This window comes from Solanum stenotomum, chromosome 12, assembly GCF_019186545.1.
Source record: "Solanum stenotomum isolate F172 chromosome 12, ASM1918654v1, whole genome shotgun sequence".
Taxonomy (NCBI): domain Eukaryota; kingdom Viridiplantae; phylum Streptophyta; class Magnoliopsida; order Solanales; family Solanaceae; genus Solanum; species Solanum stenotomum.
Genome location: NC_064293.1, coordinates 37600426 through 37621792, shown reverse-complemented (window position 1 = coordinate 37621792; position 21367 = coordinate 37600426). Strand labels below are relative to the sequence as shown.

The window sequence follows — 21367 nt, the reverse complement described above, 5'->3', positions numbered from 1 at the left end:
TTCAATACTATCTTAAGATATATGTGTATGAAAATACTAGGCATATTTTGTGTTTACAGTTTTAGTATAAATGTAGAGTGCGAATAAGTATTTATCCTCTTAGAGCAACACATCTTTTATTTAAAACTGAAAACTTCTCTGTAATATCATATTACAATTTGTGACTCAAGCACTAACTGGCTTGTCTAATAATATGAGACATGTGTGATATGAGTAAAAGGACATTTCAATTTGTAAAACTTTAGCTATATATTATTAGTAGAATAAGGTGGAATACTTTGTTCATTTCTGAAAAAATTGCTGGGATCCACCTTACTCTTCACTTTAGCCAATCTCTCAAAGTTGCCCTAAAATACTTTTCACCCCATATTTTGGCCTTGGAATAGCTGTAGTCCTCTGAATTTGTCCCAAAATCAAGGTCCCTGTAATTCAGATAAGCCGTTCTTGGAGATTTTGCAATATATGGCTCCATTTCCTGGTAAAGTTTCCTCAGCCATCCTATCTTCTGGCTTGATATACTCTCACTGTTATCGCTCCAGTAGTTCAAGTACTGTATATTGCACAAAATTCCCTTTTCTATGAGGGAATGGAATTTCAGATTCTGATATTTCATCAAATTTCGCACCCATTGGCTCAAAAATTATCTGGGGACTTTCTTCTTCCTAGAAGAGTCTCTATCAATTCCCAACCACTTTCCGGAATTGGAGTCTTCACAAAATCAGACGTCCCTTTGTCGTAACTTCTCTTTGTTGGAATACTCTTTTCTAGCAAAGTTTCAGGTGCATCAGTTAGTTTTCGGAAATAGAAATAAAAGATTGACTGAATCCAGGAAACTTCATGGCATTCTTTCTCCGCACCAGCAGTTGTAATCTTTTGAAAGCAATCTTTTCGCTCCAAATTGAACTCAGGGAAGTACTGTTTGTTGTTCATCTTGTATTCCTAAGATACTTAGAACAAAACTTTGAAGAACTTAGTAAGACACAATAAAGTTTAAGAACATTTTCACAACTAGAAAATTAAAACTAGTAGAGAAACTAGAATCAAAAACAAATTAGATAAAATATACGAAATATTTTTTTTCCTTAAAGAAGAATTGTTGTCAATCTGATTCCAACAAACTTTGCAGAAACACGAAGTTACCAAAGTTTAATGAACCAGTGAAGAAAAGAAGAACACAAATTAATTCACAAATCTAAAATCTGTAACACATACCAGAATCTGGAAAAACAGAAAGAAGATCAAGCCCACTGAAATAAATTAATAAAAGATTGGTCAAACCAAAAATGTTTATAATAAGCTGCAAAATAATCATATATTCATGACTTTTAACTGATTTTGACTTATAATCACTTCTACTGTTTAACAAATAATGTAGATAAGTCAAAAGATATATATAAACTAACTCGAACTGCTTATAAATTTAGCGAAACACTCGTATTATGTCCTCCCAGGATAGAATGATCTCAATCACCAGTGTATTGATACCCAAAACGCTAGTGTCAATGAGCCACTCAACGGCAGTAAAGTACACTTAGAATACTAGATTTAGTAGTAGAAGAAGTCCAGAAAAATTCTATTTATAAAATGAGAGGAAATTCCTCAATTTATAGAAAACAAAGGGTAGTGTGAAAAGGTTCTTATTGTGCCTTACCGGAAAGGTCACAAACCTTTGGAAAAGTCACAATCTTTCGGAAAGGTCACCACCTTTCATAAAAGTCGCAATTTTTAATAAAAGTCTTAACTCTTCATAAAAGTCGCAACTTTTCATCAAAGTCACAACTCTTCATAAAAGTCGCAACTTTTCATCAAAGTCACAACTCTTCATAAAAGTCGCAACTCTTCATTTTCCATTCACATCTTTTAAAACCCAACAATCCCCCGCATGAATGCGGAATGACTCCAAGACAAAGAAACGGACAAGTATGTGTACTTTACAAGCAAGAATTAATTGCATCTGGATAAGTAGGTTTCCCTTTGGACTTTCCATAGTGAACATATATCGGATATACTCGGTCAATCGGTAGATGCGATATCTTTGAACCGTCGAGCTTTGGTGTATACCTAGACAACTATATGTCACACAATTAACCCTTTATCGTTTATGGTTTTTATGGTTGTGTTCGTTTCAGCCATGAACACCTCCTGGTTTCATCAGTGTATAGAGAGATGGGCTTTTGACAATCATCCTCTTTGAAGCGGCTTACACTTCACACTCACATAGGTGATTTCTAACCGTGTTATCGCGTAGATACACTATTTGGTCAAATCTGCCAAACTTAGCAAATCATTAAAAACATTAAGCTTTATTAACTCTATAACAAGCCTTAATGATGTATCCTTGTTCCTGAGCATTGTCTTCATCATGAGAATGGATTGAGTTGGTTGACAATGCCGAACCGTCAGTCACAACTTTGTTTTTCTCCTTGAATCTAGCTCTTGGGATCTCCAGTCTGCTAGATAGAGTTACCGCCATGATGACTTGTCCTAAGCCGTAAATCCATTCCCTTAGATGATCTTTCAACTTTCTCTCTAGTTAGGCCTTTTTGTAAGTGGATCCGACACATTATCCTTTGACTTTACATAGTCAATTATGATAATTCCACTAGAGAGTAGTTTTCTAACGATATCATGTCTATGTCTTATATGACGAGACATTCCGTTATACATCATGCTCCATGCCTTACCTATTGCATCTTGACTATCAAAGTGTATGCATACTGATGCCAAAGGTTTGGGCCAAAAAGAATATCTATCAAGAAATTCCGGAGTCTTTCAACTTGTTCACCGACCTTATCTAGAGCACCTAGCTCAGAGATCATTGTAGAGCTAGCAATACATGTCTTTTTGGAAAATTTCCAAGAGACTGCTCCTCCACCAAGAGTAAATACATATCCACTCGTGGATTTTACTCTATTTGATCCCGGTGATCCAATTTACATCACTATATCCTTTCAATACTGTATGATATTTGTATAATGCAAGACATAGTTTTGAGTATGTTTTAAATACCCCAAAACTCTTTTCATTTTCATCCAATGAGTTTAATTGGGATTATTTGTGAACCGACTCAGTTTATTAATAGCACAAGCTATATCTGATCGCGTACACTTTTTGATATACATCATACTTCCCAATACTCTAGTATAATCCAATTGTGAGTCACTTTCACCTTCATTCTTTTGAAGTGTAAAGCTCACATTATTGGAGTCTTGACAATATTAAAATCCAAATATTTGAGCTAGTCAAGTACTTTTTCAATGTAATGAGACTGTGACAATGCTAAAAATCTTGGAGTTCTAAGGATTCTTATACCTAAGATCACATCAATAACTCCACGATCTTTCATATCAAAGTTGCTTTCTAGCATATGTTTAGTAGCATTTATGTCATTAGTGTCTCTACTGATGATCAACATATCACCAATATACAAACAAACAATGACCTTGTGATTTTAATGTAAACACATTTATCACTTCCATCATTCTTACATCCATTTACCAACATAGTTTGGTCAAATTTCTTATGTCATTATTTAGGTGCTTGTTTTAGTCCATAAAGTGACTTAACAAGTTCGCACACTTTCTTTTCTTTACCAGGAACGACAAAACCCTCGGGCTATTCCATGTAAATTTCTTCCTCCAATTCTCCATTTAAGAGAGTTGTTTTCACATTCATTTGATGAATTTGGAGGTCATATACCACAGCTAATACAACTAACATCCAAATGAATGTAATTCTAGTTACTGGTGAGTATGTATCGAAAAGATCAAGACCTTGTTTTTGTCTTGCTTTATATTTGTCAAAAGTTCCATCGACTTTTATTTTCCTTTTGAGGATTCACTTTGAACCCAAAAGTTTATTTCCTAGGGGAAGATCAACCAACTTCCAATAGGATTGCTCAAGATTGAACCAATCTCACTATTAACACCATCTGTCCAACAAGATGAGTCTACAGAAGACACAAGAAATGTTACTAAATCATATTCGAAGAAAGTAGATGTCCTTTGACATTTACTACACCTCGGAATATCTTTATTAAGTACATTCTCCTTTTATTCTTTCCAAGGTCGTTTAGACCTTTCACTAGACTACTCAAGTCTAATATTACAGTCCACTGTCTTAGGTCTTATTTTAATCCTTTAAGAAATAGGACTTGGACTTTGGCAAGACACCCCTATTATACCCCATTTTAACCGGGTCAAAATAGTGTACAACATTTTGGTGATTTCTAAAGTAATTAACTAAGTCAAGAAGTCGCCACCTAATTATTACGGTGAATTAGGACACCTAAATTAATTAAAGTTATTTTCTAAAGTTAACTTCATTTTAAGGTCTTATTAAACATGAGATTCTAGGTACATGTTCAATTAATCTAAAGGGAAGGGGTTAGGCATCCTTTAAGATCCATTAAAAATGGTTAACCGGCCGAATTTAAATTACTTAATTAGGCTAAGGTGTCAAAACAAGTGATAAAAAGATAAAGTAGTTGATTAGGAAGAAGATTTAGTGTTTAAAAAAAAGTAGTAATTTTTGTATTTGAAAATAATGTGGGTTTAGAAAAGTTTTACACTCAAACACATGAACCAAGACAATCACAAAACAAGAGTTGATTTTTATATATAAAACATTTGTTGTTGAAATCTTTATTTTTTAATAAATAAATCATCCTAATCAACCCGCATGCTAAGTTGAGCTAGATCAACTTCTGGACTTCATATCATTTGCAACTTATGGTCCAAGATTTAACTTAAGCCAATTTATGAAATATTTTAAACTCTAAAGGGTGACTTAATTAATAACTAAATGTTTTTCAAAATGTCTACATGAAGGATTAGTTAACTACCAAGTACGTCAAACAAAGTTACCAAAACAAACACACAAATATTCATAGCGAAAATAACATAAAGAAAGTTAGGAATAAGCAACTAAAAGAAGAGTGAAGTCGAATGCTTGTCACTTTCTCTTGTTTTTTCTTCTCGATGGAGTTTCTAGGGAGCTAGAAACACAAATGACAATGTATATGCAATTTTTTGAGTCTTGTAGTGAGGTCGAGTCGTAAAGTAAGACTCTTTGACTCCGGTATGTACATGTAAACAAAGATAAGAAAGAAAATAAGAATTAGATAGTAGGAAAGTCAATTTCAACAACTCAAAATTAAAAACATATAAAGCAGATGACATAGAAAGGATTCAAACAAGTCATCAAACTTACAATATCTAGTGTAGTATACCAAAATTTGGTGTTCCTAAAGTATATAAATTTAAACGAGACAGTTGGTCACTTAGTGTAGCATCCTTAAAGTTAAGATCACTAAGCATTTTAGATGATTCACAACATAACATTTAGTATGTAAATGGGAAGTAGAATCAATTTCTATAAAGTAAGTTAACATGTATAAATAACAATTAACTATAACACAGGGAGCAAGGCCAAAATCATTAATATTAGTTATTATAATCAAAACAGAATTTAAGACTTTGCAGATGCATTTTTTAGGAGTAGAATTTAATCATGATCTCTTACAAGTTCTTAGCTATAAAATTATCCATCCTATAGATCACATGCTACATTTTGTCTTAGTATTCGATCAAGAACAGAACGAATCATGTTGGTAAAATAGGGAGAAACAAACACTGATATGGTTTCTAGCTTCCAAATCGTATTTAGAACATGGTACACATAATGTTTAAGCAAATAAAATTACAAACAAATCTTTTAGCAGTTGAGATTTATGAATATCAGAGAAAAAATAAAATACATTACTTTTATTCATGACATACACTAAACTATCGGAAATGAAACAAAACAGGTTTAGATCTAACCTTTTTGTGGGCAGTGAACCAGGTTGTCGATGAAGGATCTACTTCGTTCCTCCGACAAATTAGCAAATAAAGACTATAGTAGACTCGTTAGATGATATTGAAGTGTAAAATATGTGATGTTCTTGTGAATGTTTAGCCTTTGAAAAAGTAGTTTTGATAGTGAAAAATGATAGAGAAAAAAAAAATCCTCCTCTCGTGATGATCTCAAGATGTTTTTATAAGTGAATACAAATGTTATGGTATTTGTTGAGCGGGAATCCTTTTGAAATTGGTCAAATATGGCAGAGATATTGCTGCATATAATCGTCTGAAATAGTGAAATTTGTTTGAAATTTGAAAAAGGCTGCTGCATTTTTTAAGCATGAAACAAGAAAGTCTTTGTTGGATGCCTCCACAAGGACAAAATTAAGCTCAAAACGGAAGGATGAAAGCTGTCCATGGCTGCACTACATTGGAACTTTGCTTAGAAGAGGGAAGAGAGGAGAAAGCGACGTGCAGCGGCTGAAAAGATTAGGAATAGGTTAGGAGTTTTCTGATATGCTCCAAAATGGGCTAGCGAATTGGGCCTAATTTTGGACAGATTCAACATTGAATAAGGGGCTGAATATTTGGTCCATTTTGAGATTCAATTAGGCCCAACATTCATGGTTTTTCTTTCTTTTTAATTAACTCGTTTGAGCTTCTATAATATATATTACATAAAAGTTTAGAAAGTAAGAAACTTAAAATACATACTATTTTAAACAAGACGACATTTAAGTAATAATAGTAATAATAGTGATACAATTTTAAAATAGAAAGATCATATAAAAAATAAAATAGTGAATTATAAAGTATTCGACTTATTAGCAATTTAGAAGCTCAACGAAATAAATTAGAAGAAAGGAGGGACAAAATTTGGTGTCAACAACCCCCACACTTTGAAATATTTCAAGTTGGATTTCCTTCATTTCCATTTCTCATATGGAATAGATTGTGTCCTGGAAAAACAAAATTTTTCATTGCTTTCTTTATGAAAAGGCAAAACTTTTTGTTGTTCCCTTTTACAGTAAGGATAGTTCCTCCACACAAGTTTTGTGGTAAACCTGAACTTATAAATAATGCATCCATCATTTCTTTCAATGTTCGATTTTTCATTAGATTGAGGTGAATAGGGCAGCAGTTTGATGGATAATTCCATTTTCCAAACATATTTCTGCACAAGGAGATTTATACTCTCCATTCTTATCACTTCTTATCTTTTTCTCAACTAATTTTCAACTTCGATATTATATTGTCTAAACATTTCTATTGCTTCATCCTTACCATTCAACAAATAGACATAGTCATTTCTAATGCAATTGTCAATGAAAGTTATGAGATACTTTTTTCCACCACGAGATGGTGTTGACTTCATATCACAAATGTCAGTGTAAATCAACTCTAAGGGATTAGAATTCATTTCAACAGATTTATAAGAATGCTTAGCATACTTAGACTCCACACAAACATGACATTTTTATTTATTGCACTCAAAGTTAGACAAAACTTCTAAGTTGATCAGTTTACCTTACAAGGTTTTGTAATTGACATGCCCCGAGTGTTCATGTCACAAACTTTGACTCAAGCAAGTAAGAACAAATAAAAATATTGAGTTTGAAAAGCTCTTCGCGAGGTAGCTTTTTTCTCACTAATATTTTGTTCCTATTTCTTACAATTTTGTGTGATACAAACATTGTTTAGAGTCATCACCTTGTCAGATGTCCTTTTCAGAAGGAACTTTCCATAACTTTCAATTGGATTGTTATAGAACTACCCATGAACAAAGTTTCATCGGGTCCAATAAAGGCAATATAGTTCAAATGTTTCTTTTACAGAACATAACAAATGACTATTCACCAATATTCATGTCTATGCAAATATTTTTATCATAATAGACATATCTTTTCATGAAAAATCACAACATTTTAAGTGAGACTTTTTCATAAAAGAACACAATTATTTTGAACAAGTATATATAGAATTTAGTAGTTTCATACTAGTCACACCATATACTAGTAATAGAGAAACTCAACAACCACAATACAAAATATACTCCAAGAATTTTGTGGGTCTAACATAATACAAAAGTATCATTGAATTTCATATCTTTTGCTCCAAAATTAAATTAGACACCAAGTCTAATTTTATCTTTATCATAAGCAAAGAACCCCCACATTTTAAATGTGATCTCAAAAATACTTTTGAAGTATTTGAAAATAGTTTTTCCACATATTTTTCCAGACCATCAAAATGTCATTGGCACTATGAAACCTCTTTTGGAAATATTATTCTACAAAAGAATTATATTGCTTCAATTCTCTTTGACAATATTTACATAGTGTCAAAGTTCATTCATAGAGGCACAAAATCACAAACTCTAAGTCACTGGTATTTTTCAATCTATCACAAATAGACATACCACTTAGTATTTAGAATACTAACAATAAAGACAAAAAAAAATTGGTACAATTTGTTTCTATATAACATTCAAGTTTATAGAAAGTCAAAAGTACAACATTGACTTATTATGTGAAGTTTTCATAATTTTTCAAACTAATTGGATAGTCTGATTTATCCAGAGTAATAAACTACAAAAGTTTTTAGCCTACAAAAATCAGACACAATCAAATTTCACATGGAGTACAAAACTACAAAAGTTTTTTTTTTTTTATTTTTTTTAGTCTCCAAACAGAATTAAACATATTCTTTATCACATAGAAATGTTTTTCTTTTCAAATAGTCTTCCAACTATAACATTTTGACATACTATTTTATCCAACAAAAATGTGCATCTCTCATTTTGCAAACTAAAGAATTTTAAAGGCAATACTATTTGCCAAGAAAAATTCATTCCACAACAAATGGTTTGCAGATCTTTTTCCAAAGATACACATGATAAAAGATCAAAATTGTTAACTCTTAGAAACTATTTTCCTCCTTAGATAAATAATAAGAAGATTACCTGGTGTAATCTTTAACCGAAATAGCACCACTTTTTTTGTACATTCTCACTTCGACCTTGCTAAACAAAGCACCAAATTATGGAGAAGTAATGCCTTAAACTTCTACTTTCATGATTTGTTTCTCTCATTAAGTAGAATACAAGAAATACCAACAGTATAATAATTTCCTTAAGATTGTTGTTCGTCTTGTATTCCCAAGATACTTAGAACAAAACTTTGAAGAACTTGATAAGACACAATATCCTTTAAAAACATTTTCACAACTAGAAAATTAAAACTAGTAGAGAAACTAGAATCAGAAACAAATTAGATAAAATATACGATATATTTTTTTTCCTTAAAGAAGAATTGTTGTCAATCTGTGTTTAAAGAATCTTACTGATTCCAACAAACTTTACAGAAACACGAAGTTACCAAAGTTTAATGAACCAGTGAAGAACAAAAGAACATAAATTAATTCACAAATCTAAAATCTGTAACACATACCAGAATCTGGAAAAGCAGAAAGAAGATCAAGCCCACTGAATGCACAGTGTCCCCTTAAGGAAATTATTCCCCTCTAGTATCCGAGGTTTGATTTGGAATATGTCCTCCCAGGATAGAATGATCTCAATCACCAGTGTATTGATACCCAAAACGCTGGTGTCAGCGAGCCACTCAACGGCAGTAAAGTACACTTAGAATACTAGATTTAGTAGTAGAAGAAGAAGTTCAGAAAATTCGTTCATAAAATGAGAGGAAATCCCTCAATTTATAGAAAACAAAGGGTAGTGTGAAAAGGTTCTTAATGTGCCTTACCGGAAAGGTCACAAACCTTTGGAAAAGTCACAATCTTTCGGAAAGGTCACCACCTTTCATAAAAGTCACAACTTTTCATAAAAGTCGCAACTTTTCATAAAAGTCACAACTCTTCATAAAAGTCGCAACTTTTCATCAAAGTCACAACTCTTCATAAAAGTCGCAACTCTTCATTAAAGTCACAACTCTTCATAAAAGTCGCAACTCTTCATTTTCCATTCACACCTTTTAAAACCCAACACTATTTAAGCAGAGGAATTAACGTATCAACAGGTCCAACATACTGTGCCTGAAATGAGAATTCCACATGCTTTTTGGTATCATTTCCTGCTGAGGAGACAGCATTTTGAATAATAACTCTGATTAACAAATCTTCAGGGGAGTTGATGTGCTATGTTTTCCCATTTTTGGAGGAGATTTTGGTTACCCTCTAACTTCCTACGAATCATGAAAACAGTAAGCTTCTCTGGAATACGAATCAATTTTAGTTTTCATGCTAGAATAACACCGAAACTTGCCCCTCCACCTCCTCTTATCTCCCAAAACAAATCTTCATTCATCTTTCTGTCAAGAAATTTTTCCATTGACATCCATCACACGTGCATCTACAACGTTATCAGCTGCCAGGCCGAATTTCCTCATCAATGCTCCAATCCCACCACCACTGATGATTCCACCAGTGCCAATACTGAAACAGACACCACTTGGAAATGCATGAACTTTACTTTTCTTTGCAATTGCATAGTAAAGTTGGCCGAGGGTCGCCCCTGTTTGAACCCAAACTGTTTCTTCATTTAAATCAATATTGATTTTGTATAGATTGCTTAAATCAAGCATAACAAACGGGGATTTAGAGCGATAAGATATGCCTTCATAGTCGTGGCCACCGCTTTTGATCTTGATTTGTAGGCCTATTTTTTTACTACAAAGAATGACAGGCCTGATTTCTGACTCTTCCTTAGGGGAAGCAATGAAATTGGGATGTGATGAATTCAACCATCTTGGATTTTTTTGGGCATATTCCAGGATAGATGAATAAGTTGGAGAATTTGGGGTGTAAACATTTTGTGTAGTGTTGTTTTTGGAAAGACAAAGAAGAAAGTCTTCTTGTTTGGAGTAACATTTTGCCAAAAAGAGTGAAAAGAGTAAAACAAAGAGAATTTGAATGCTACCCATTTCTTTTCTTTGGAATAGAAAAATTGCTATCTAAAAGACTTGAAAGGGATTCAAAACTACAAAGAAAGAGCAATCATTGTTTGAGGGGAAAGAAGATGAATTTGTTCACAAGTAACCTTTCAAATACTCCTATTATAAGATTAAGTGAGTGGATGTTTGATTACTGGTCAGAGTTATACAAATAATAACAAAAATTAATAATAGAAGTATTACATTTATTAGCTACCCATGAACTAGTAATACAGTGTAAATTATACATACTTCAATGGACTATAATAGTACTTCTGGATTTATTCAACAATTTGACTTAGACCCAAAATACGTATTTGAATGCATGGCAACTCAATACTATTATCTCTGGTCCATGTTAAGTGAATCATAGAAATATGACAAATTTCTTGAGAAAAATATTTAAAATGTAAATTAAAGGTTATTTTCCACTCACTCTTTTTAGTTATTTCTAAATTATTTTCTCAGGAAATGTAAAGTAGATAACAACCTCATTAAAAGAAAAGGTAAATATATTTAAAGAAAATGTTTCCAAAAAATTTCTTAAACTTTAAAAAACTCACTTATTTTAAATTATGAAAAATATTTCAACGGTTCACTTAATATGGATTAAAGGGAGCAATTCATAAACCATTTAATATTTAAATTCAAATCAAAGGACTCAAATGAATTTAAAATAAATTATTCGTTTCAAGATATGTTCTATATCCGCGTATTCTGCTTGCAAGATTTGATCTTATCATAAATATAATACTATTTAGTTTTGGGAATCATTTCAACTAATCTTAAGGTGGTAGGTAATTTCTCCCACGTGGACATTACAAAAATGTGTTTTTTCCTCGATCCCATTATTCAGCTGGGAAGATTTGTACAGTTCCCTACATACAAAATAAATAGTGTTTATCTTTATATGTTATTTCAAAATAAGTGATATTTTACATAAAAATACCTTTATTTTAATACATAAAATTTTACATTATTAAAGAATAATTTATTTCTTCAAAACATTTAATTAAAGATAAGATAGTAACGCACTTTTTATTTTTAGAACTGAGCAATTTTTTTAAGGAATATGTTCAAGCAAAATAGTACATTTTAAAAACAGGAGGAGTATGACACGATACTTGAACTTATGTTTCAATGACGGATCTCAAACTAATGTTTGGGTTCTAAGATTCTCTCCCAGGCCTTGATAAAATGAGAAAATAGCTAAAAGTTAGTCTAAAAAAGACATATTTTTTTATTTGCTAAAAATATTTAATGATATTATAACATTTTAATACTCTTTTTAAGGGTAAATTTTTTTTGAACTTCTTATGCTTCAGCCCTTTTCATATGATACTTGTCAAAATGTTATTGAAGAAGACTTCCCTGAGTGCTAAAAGATTACCGTATATGTTATTTTATTGGACTTAATTAATTTATTGTTTTGGTGTAAATATATGTGAGTTCATATTTATTCTTTGAGCAACAGTCAAAAGTTTGTTCAGCATTTATAGCGCATAATACAAAATCTTGCACGGACTACACACTATATCAATATGACAACTGATAAGGAGTTACACTTTGTTCACTTCTAAAGAAATTTTTGGGATCTAGTTTACTCTTCACTTTAGCCAGCCTCTCAAAATTGCCTTTGAAATACTTTTCACCCCATATTTTGGCCTTGGAATAGCTATAATCCTCCTGATTTATTCCCAAACCAAAGTCCCTGTAATTCAGATAAGCAGTTCTTGGAGATTTTGCAACATATGGCTCCATTTCCTTGTACAATTTCCTTATCCATCCTATTTTCTGGCTTGATATGCTCTCACTGTTATCGTCCCAGCTCACAAAGTACTGAATATTATACAAATTCCCCTTTCTATGAGGAAATGGAATTTCAGATGCAGACATTTCATACATTTTTCCACCAAATGGCTCAAAAACCATCTGAGGTCTTTCTTCTTCCCGAAACAATTTTTCTATCATTTCCCAACCACTTTCTGGGATTGGAGTCTTCACGAAATCAGATGTTCCTTTGTGATAATCCTTGTGTGTTGGAATACTCTTTTCTAGCAAAACTTCAAGTGAATCATTTGGGTTTCTCCAAGAGAAATACAACACTGATCTGATCCAGGGAACTTCGAAGCATTCTTTCTCTGCATCAGCAGTAATATTCTCTTTGAAGCAATCTTTTCGCTCCAAATTAAACTCAGGGAAGTATTGATTGAGCAGAGGAATTAATCCGTCAACAGGCCCAATATATTGCCCCTGGAAATAGAATCCCACATGGTTTTTGGTATCATTTCCTGCTGAAAATACGCCTTTTTGAACAAACGCCCTGACAAACAAATCTTCAGGGAGTTGATGTGCTATGTTTTCCCATTTTCGGAGGAGAGTTAGGTTACCCTCTAACTCCCTACGAATCGTGAAAACAGTAACCTTTTCAGGAACACGAACCAATTTTAGTTTCCATGCTAGAATAACACCGAAACTTGCTCCCCCACCTCCTCTTATCGCCCAAAACAAATCTTCATTCATCTTTCTGTCAAGAATTTTTCCATTCGCATCCATCACACGTGCATCTACAACGTTATCAGCTGCAAGGCCGAATTTCCTCATCAATGCACCGAGCCCACCACCACTGATGATTCCACCAGTGCCAACACTGAAGCAGACACCGGCTGGAAATGCATGAACTTTACTTTTCTTGGCAATTGCATAGTAAAGCTGGCCGAGGGTCGCCCCTGTTTGAACCCAAATTGTTTCTTCCTTTAAATCAATCTTGATTTTGTTAAGATTGCTTAAATCAAGCATAACAAAAGGGGATTCAGAGCGATAAGATATGCCTTCATAGTCGTGACCACCGCTTTTGATCTTGATTTGTAGGCCTGTTTTTTTACTACAAAGAATGACAGGCCTGATTTCTGATTCTTCTTTAGGGGAAGCAATGAAATTGGGATGAGAAGAATTCAACCATCTGGGATTTTTTTGGGCATATTCCAGGATAGATGAATAAATTGGGGAGCCTGGGGTGTAAATGTTTTGTGTAATGTTTGTTTCAGAATATTTAGAAAGACACTGGACAAAATATTCTTCTTTGGAGTAACAACATTTTGCCAAAAAGAGTGAAAAGAACAGAACAGAGAAAATTTGAAGGCTACCCATTTCTTATAAAAAATAAAAATAAAAGGTGATTCAGGATTATATATATAAAGAATGAGTTACCATTCTTTGAGGGGACAGATATGAATTTTCTCATGTCTATCCCAGTAATCCATTTATAGAGATAAATTTACTCATGTATATCACCATAATCTGATTTAATTTAGGGACCTTTAATTTATATGAGTTAATTTCTTTCATGATCACTCAACTAACCGTTTTTATCTCATAAAGCACTTAACTTTGTTTTATAGCACAAAAATCATTCAACATATGGTAATTATATCAGAAAGTCATTCAACTTTGATTTTTAATAGACAATTCGTCCAACTATTGGCATTTTAACTATCGTAGATGAAATGACAATAGTTGAGTGATTTCTCTAAATGACTTTATGAGACAATTACTATTAGTTTAGTGATTTTTACGTTACAAATAAAGTTGAGTGCTTTATAAAATAAAAGCTATTAGTCGATATGAGAAATTGACTCCGATTTATAGAGATGAATTTAGTGTATCTGAATGCACTATATTTGACCCATAGGACTAATGTATATTAGTTGCTGATGTAATGTATTTCAATTCAATGTTAATTCATAACTATTTAGAAATTTAAAGGACTCAAATGAATTTAGAATGAATGCNATATTAACTCCCAAAACTCTTGTATAAATCTAGAGAAAAGGATGTTTATATAAATATTTGGTTTTAGGGTCATTTCAATTAATCTCCTAGATCCCAATATTCATTTGGGAAGACTTGTACAATGAACTATCCATAAACATATATTTTAATTAGGATTTCAATTAATGTTTGGGTTCTAGAAAGGGAAAATAAATAAATTACCTCCCAAAAGTTGTCCGGGAAATTCGATTTCACACTTTAATTTTCTGGGTATTTTTTATCCTCTATTTTTATTCAAAGTGAAATTAATTAATTTCCCTAAGAGGTAAGGTAGTAAAAAAAAAAAGTGGTTCTACCTTGCTACAGGCAAGTAATTTATGTATTTTCCCTTTTAGGAATACCTCATGAACTTATCGACAAACACTTAAAATTGGCATCATGATTTTTTACTTAGACATCTTAATTAAGATTTATATCATTTAAACAACTAAATTATGGTCATACTGGCATTTTGACATTTTTCGTTGACTTGGTAATTTATGGGTGCAACAAGACATATTGGGACATGTTGAGGTATCTAAATGTATATTTTCAAAGTCGAGTGATTACTTGTTAATTAAGACCAAGTTAAGATGTTTACCGATGCCTTTTATTTTCATTTGCAATGATTTTTTCTTATAAAAATATATTTTCTATTAATTTAGGTTTAAATAATAAACTAGTGATAATTTATCAAAAAAAAACTAACACTTTTCTTAGTTACTTTTTGTTGTAATCTTTTTTTTTTTCACCAGGTGTTCAGAGCATACATTAGAGGCTCGACTAAATTTGGATCGCACACTGCAACTCATTCAAGAATGGCGCTTTCAACAAGATTTTCTCTATAATCAGGACTCAAACTGAGACCTCTGGTTAAATAAAAATGACAAATTTGAGGTCTCACGCTTTAAGATTGAGGGACGAAGAAAATTTCGGCCGTGAGTAGCCTTTCAAATAATCGACATTTATGAAGATGACTTTAATGTATATTAGTTTTATAAATTAATTCAATTCAAAAGTTCGACTTTGACCCAAAGCACATTAAAAACCAAATTAATACAAATCTGATCTGAATCATCCTGGTTATCAGCTGGCAAGATTTGTATTATCCACAAAAATATACTTTGATCAATGATCTGTGTTTCATTAGTATAGGACATTTCTTCCACTTGGACTTTAGAACATAGTATACATATTACGCAATTGACTTTGTTGTTCGCTTTAGTTATCGTGTGTTGAAATACTAATGTGATTATCGAAGTCGATGAATTTCTATGTATAGCGATATGTATAATGAATTTATATTAAATAAAGACTACAAATTTGATGAATTACTTGTCAAAATTAAGGTATTTTTATTCTAAAATTATATTTCAATAATTTTAGCCGGAAGCTCAATGTGCACAAGAATTTTTATTTTGTGTCTTATATAATTAATTAATTAATTAATGCAAATTGTATAAGATTTGCTTTCGTTTCACAAACTAATGAATTATAATTTTATAACTCTAGGTCCATTAATCTATGAAGTAAGCTTTAACATTGTAGGGGTGCACCCATATTACCCCTAAGTTGTCTTCCATTTTAAGAACATTACAATTTAATATTTAGTAATCTCATATTTATGCCTTTGGCTAATTATCCCGTACGTTACTTGTGCAAAAGAAGACACATCAATGAGTAATTGAGTATACTCAAACGGAAAGTCTCCATTGCGTATTGAAGAACTACTAGTATTTATATTTAATATAATACTATGTCAAGCCCTAATTTGACTATTAGCTTGTGTCTGGATATGCAATTTCATATCATAAGGTCAAACTATGATTTCAAACTAGTATTTGAATGTTCAATTTAAAATCATAATTTATATTTCAATTTTATCAGAAAGTGTGATTATTCGGATTCCACATCATAATTTCAAAAAAAATTTAAGAAAATGTAAAACTTCACCCATAAGTTTATATTTTGAAAGACATTGTTAGCTGGGCTTAGGTCCGACAGATCTCCGTCAGATCTACCAAAAATTCGACATGAACACTCCTCCAATTGGGCCAGGTGACCGAAAAGTCAGTCACAACAAGTCATAGCTAACTTAAGCTTGCAACAGGAACGCTCTAAACGACGCACAGAAGGTAAAACACATAAATGACCAACAAGAAGGTCATTACACATTGTTATTTAAATTTTGGTAGAAATATGAAATTTACATTGTTTTTTTTATCCTTTTCTCACAAAAAGGAACTAAATGATTTCAAGATTTTTTATTTTTTTTTAAGAAGTTGTTATGCTACATATTCTCAAAAGCAGTTAAAGGAATGATTTACTCCACTAACTAAGCAATTCGGTTATGCTATATATAAATAGACACACATTTGTATTGTATCTAGTATTGACATATCTCGAATATGTGTATATGGAAGAAGAACATATCTTGGATACGTGTATCTGAAAGAGGAACGTATCACAGATAGAACATACGTCGGATACATGTATCTGGAAGAGGAACATATCTCAGATATGTGTATCTAGAAGAGGAAACTCGAAATTCAGAGAAACAAATTTGAATTTCTAAAATTAAAAGTCACTTTGTTGTTGATAAAAAATAAATGGAATAAATTAGATTTTTTTTTATTTTTTTAAGAAGTTGTTAAACTAGATATAATCATAAATTGTTAAAGAAGTGATTTCCTTCTTAAATTAAGTATGTTGATTACGATACCTAATTAAACATGTATCATGCTTTGTCAATTCTTCGAATACATGTTGTTTGTCCATTATAATTTCATATAGCAGGTAAAATCAGGCCCTTAGTTCCCTTTTGGAAGTTAATAACCATTTCCTCACAAAATTTTAAATCAACTAATTTAATAGACGAAAATATTGATATTATGCATATTCCTTACACGCACTATCCCTATAGGGTGGTTGATGCACTAGTAGGCTTCCCAAAAGAAGTTTGATTTCAAATATTTTCTCAATTTCTACTCTACAAGTTACCTGAAATTTGCATTGATTGATTAGATATCTTAAATATGTCTAATCTAATAATTTTAAAGTTTATCACGCAAAATATAAAAAATAGAATAATCATGATTTAGCAAATAATTTGTACCTTTTTCTACGTAGTTTTATCCACCTCTCTTCCCAATTAGTTGGGAGACCTTTTTTTCGAAATTGGATCATACATGATGTTGAGTTAGAATATATTCAGCATTTGTAATTCGTTGATGCATTAATATAAAGTGTTTATTTTCGGTGAACCTCATTGACCGAGGTAGCTTTTGATCGAATTTAATATTTATGACTTACGAAATATGAACATGAAAAATTACGAAATTTCAATAAATATCAGATTCTAATTCATAATATCAAAGATATTCAATTCACGAGTACTAAGAACTTTAAAAGTCATTGTCTCTCTTTTCTTTATAACCCCACCCTATAAGTTATGCCTAGTGAATTAATGCTAGTTTGGAAAAAACGTTTCAGTCATATTGAATATTGAATATTAATGGTATGAACTTTAAGGGGTTGCATAAATAGTGGAGCATTCATACCATTGTCAGTTGACGCAAATTAAATCTGCTAGGAACTGAAGAGTAGTTGTTTTTTGAAAATAATAATAATAATATAATATTCATTTTAGTTGATAAAAGCTCCCCAGTTATACATATGACTTATGAGACACATCACACACTACACTCTCCTCAAAAAAATAAAAAATGAAAGAGCTTCAACCTAAATATTGTTAGGAAATGGAATATATAACTAAGATAAACACCAAACAGTTCTAAATTAATTATCATTATATAGGAGTACTATTAAAATGACGCCATTATTATCCTTATTTTTTTATTAGATATAAGTTGGAATGGTACGATGGTTTTTACAAAGCTTAGTTGTCTTGTAGATAATCTGCAAATTAAAAACTTCAAATATATAGCACGACTAATTAAATAACGTTGAAAAACGTCAAATATGAAAATACTCCATTCGTTTTATTTTTACTTGGTCCATTTAATAATAAGAGTATTGGGAAAAAAAACTATCATCTTAGCTTGCTGAAATTGAAGAGTAAAAATAAAACGATTTTTTTAATATAAAGGTGAAATAAAATAAATGGAGGAGTTAGCTTCTTGCAATATTTATTTGAACATGCGAATAATAATTTCGAGCACATTAATATTTGAATTTACGAGTACTAATTTCGAGCACATTTATGTTTACACACATGGGAACCGTGGCAACTAACGTGGGAACCATGGCAACTTTCATATATATAGATATATATAAAAATCACTCGTAATAAAATCCAACTGGGACCTAATTTCTTCCCACAATATATAATTTAAAATATATATTTAAAAAAAAAACTTGGCAGCTGAGAACTCGGATTTTAATTCTGTGTAGTACTTGCATGCGCCTAGAGTCAAAGTCTAGCTGTTTAATAAATATTTGCTTTCGTAAACTGCTGAATAAATTTAGATAACTCGACTTAAACCCTATAACAAATAAATTCTATAAATATGGATCATTTGTAAGGGTTATAGACATATCAATTTCTATTCCAAAAGAAAAAGAAATTATGGGTAACCTTCAAATTCTCTCTCTTTTACTCTTTTCATTCTTTTTGTCAAAATGTTACTCCAAACAAGAAGATTTTGTTCAGTGTCTTTCTAAATACTCTGAAACCAACGTTACACATAACATTTACACCAAAATGTTAGAATACCCCAAAATCTCCAACTTATTCATCTATCTTAGAATATGCTCAAAAAAATCCTAGATGGATGAATTCTTCACATCCCATTTTCATAGTTTCCCCTACAAAAGAATCACAAATCAAGCCGGTTATTCGTTGTGCAAAAAAATTAGGCATACAAATTAAAATAAAAAGTGGTGGCCATGACTATGAAGGCATATCTTTTCGCTCTAAAAACCCTTTTGTTATGCTTGATTTAAGCAATCTTAACAAAATCAAGATTGATTTAAATGAAGGAACAGTTTGGGTTCAAGCAGGGGCGACCCTCGGCCAACTTTACTATGCAATTGCTAAAAAAAGTAATGTGCATGGTTTTCCTGGAGGTGTTTGTTTCAGTATTGGCACTGGAGGGATTATTAGTGGTGGAGGAATAGGTACTTTGATGAGAAAATTCGGGCTTGCAGCTGATAATGTTGTAGATGCTCGCGTAATAGATGTAAATGGAAAAATTCTTAATAAAAACAAAATGAAAAAAGATTTGTTTTGGGCAATAAGAGGAGGTGGAGGAGCAAGTTTTGGTGTTATTTTAGCATGGAAACTCAAACTTGTTCGTGTTCCCGACAAGGTTACTGTTTTCACTGTTTACAAGAGGTTAGAAGGTAATCAAAATCTCCTCAAAAAATGGGAAAACATCGCGCATCAATTACCTGATAAATTACTTATCAGAGTAATTATACAAAATGATGGAACAGACAATGAAAAGTATGTTGAAATAATCTTTCAAGCACTATATCTCGGACCCGTTGATGAGTTAATTCCATTGCTCAAAGAAAAATTCCCTGAATTTGATTTGGAGAAAAAAGATTGCTTCCAAGAGCCTGTTGTGGATTGTAGTAACAGGCCTTGCATTAAAAAAGAATGTCGCGAAACTTCCTGGATTGGATCAGTCCTGTATTTCTATGGCAGGAGAACAAATGAGTCACTTGAAGTTCTACTAGAAAAGAGTATTCCAACACAGAAGAATTATTTCAAAGCCACTTCTGATTTTGTGAAGACTCCAATTCCGGAAAGTGGTTGGGAAATGGTAAAAAGACTGTTTTTGGAAGAAGAAAGACCTCAGATGATATTGGAGCCATTAGGTGGGATATTAGATAAAATATCAGAATCTGAAATTCCATTCCCTCATAGAAAGGGGAATTTATATAATATTCAGTACTTGGTGAATTGGGGCGATAACAGCGAGAGTATATCAAGCCAGAAGATAACATGGATGAGGAAACTGTACAAGAAAATGGAGCCATATGTTGCAAAATCACCAAGAAGTGCTTATCTGAACTATAGGGATCTTGATTTTGGAACAAATTCAGAGGACTATAGTTATTCCAAGGCTAAAATATGGGGTGAAAAGTATTTTAAGGGCAACTTTGAGAGATTGGCTAAAGTGAAGAGTGAAGTGGATCCCAAAAATTTCTTCAGAAATGAACAAAGCATTCCACCTTATCACACTGATAGCTGAAGAAAACAGGATTCCATGCAAGGGCAGAAAATAAAAATCCAAGTTGTTTGATGTTTTATGAAGATTAATCCCTTCTTCTTCTTTTTCGAATGCAGTAAATGTATCAGTATGTCCAATTTATCATATCTTAATCTGCAAAATAAAATCTCGAATGATTTTTATTATACGATTTATATACAACTACTTCATGTCTGAGTTACATCTTCAGGAAAATAGTGATAGCAAAGCAAACAGTACTAATAAATGTGGTGTTCTGTTTAAACATTAATCCCTTCGTTCAAATTAGTTGTCACGTTTGCTTGTGGAACGTCAAATTATGTGAACTTTGACAAAGTTGACATGATAAAGATCGTAATTTGATACTGTTTTTAGTATAATTTTAATAAATTTTTAACTTTTATATAAAATATTGAGTTGATTTAATTCACGTACTTAACCCACCGCCCGAAGATTTCAAAGTATATATTGAGCAAGTCTTTATCAAATTTACAAAAGGTCTAATGTACTTTTTAATGCCTTCACTCTATCTACATCCGTTTTTTGGTTT

General features: G+C 31.8%; 1 protein-coding gene and 2 pseudogenes across 1 annotated transcript; 1 reads left to right on the top strand and 2 right to left on the bottom strand.

The window, feature by feature from the left end:
- Positions 1 to 144: 144 nt before the first annotated feature.
- Positions 145 to 10780, bottom strand: LOC125848400 (berberine bridge enzyme-like 22; annotated as a pseudogene).
- A 1545-nt stretch (positions 10781 to 12325) lies between these two features.
- LOC125848399 (berberine bridge enzyme-like 22) lies at positions 12326 to 13939 on the bottom strand. The gene has a single exon (XM_049528254.1). It carries the CDS (start codon positions 13937 to 13939, stop codon positions 12326 to 12328), a length of 1614 nt encoding a protein of 537 aa, XP_049384211.1.
- Positions 13940 to 19164: 5225 nt separating this feature from the next.
- Positions 19165 to 20958, top strand: LOC125849454 (berberine bridge enzyme-like 22; annotated as a pseudogene).
- Positions 20959 to 21367: the final 409 nt, after the last annotated feature.

Excerpts from the sequence above, each read along its gene's own strand:
- LOC125848399 (XM_049528254.1), bottom strand. The coding sequence starts at position 13,939 with ATGGGTAGCCTTCAAATTTTCTCTGTTCTGTTCTTTTCACTCTTTTTG.